The sequence below is a fragment of the Fukomys damarensis genome, unplaced genomic scaffold (assembly GCF_012274545.1).
Source record: "Fukomys damarensis isolate Sample0158 unplaced genomic scaffold, DMR_v1.0_HiC HiC_scaffold_2, whole genome shotgun sequence".
Classification (NCBI taxonomy): domain Eukaryota; kingdom Metazoa; phylum Chordata; class Mammalia; order Rodentia; family Bathyergidae; genus Fukomys; species Fukomys damarensis.
Genome location: NW_022900914.1, coordinates 2,720,531 through 2,720,881, shown reverse-complemented (window position 1 = coordinate 2,720,881; position 351 = coordinate 2,720,531). Strand labels below are relative to the sequence as shown.

The following is a 351-nucleotide window of genomic DNA, read 5'->3' as shown; positions in this document are numbered from 1 at the left end:
GATGGGCACGTTGGGGCAGAAGTGCTTCACCTCGGGCACCCACTTCTCAGGGATGTTCTCCAGCGAGTCCGGGCTGTCCACCGAGAAGCACATGAGGATGACGTCGGTGTCCGGGTAGGACAGCGGCCGCAGGCGGTCGTAGTCCTCCTGGCCCGCCGTGTCCCACAGCGCCAGTTCCACCTGCTTGCCGTCCACCTCGATGTCGGCCACATAGTTCTCGAAGACGGTGGGCACGTACACCTCGGGGAACTCGTCCTTGCTGAACACGATCAGCAGGCACGTCTTGCCGCACGCGCCGTCGCCCACCACCACCAGTTTCTTGCGGATGGCCGCCATGGGCCCGGCAGCCGC

The 351-nt window shown here is 65.5% G+C and overlaps 1 protein-coding gene across 1 annotated transcript; it reads right to left on the bottom strand.

Annotated features, from left to right (window-relative positions):
- On the bottom strand, positions 1–345 carry Rhob (ras homolog family member B; the record flags this gene model as incomplete). Its single annotated transcript, XM_010618029.1, has 1 exon — positions 1–345. A coding segment is annotated over exon 1 (336 nt), but the record flags the coding sequence as incomplete, so codon positions are not given.
- Positions 346–351: the final 6 nt, after the last annotated feature.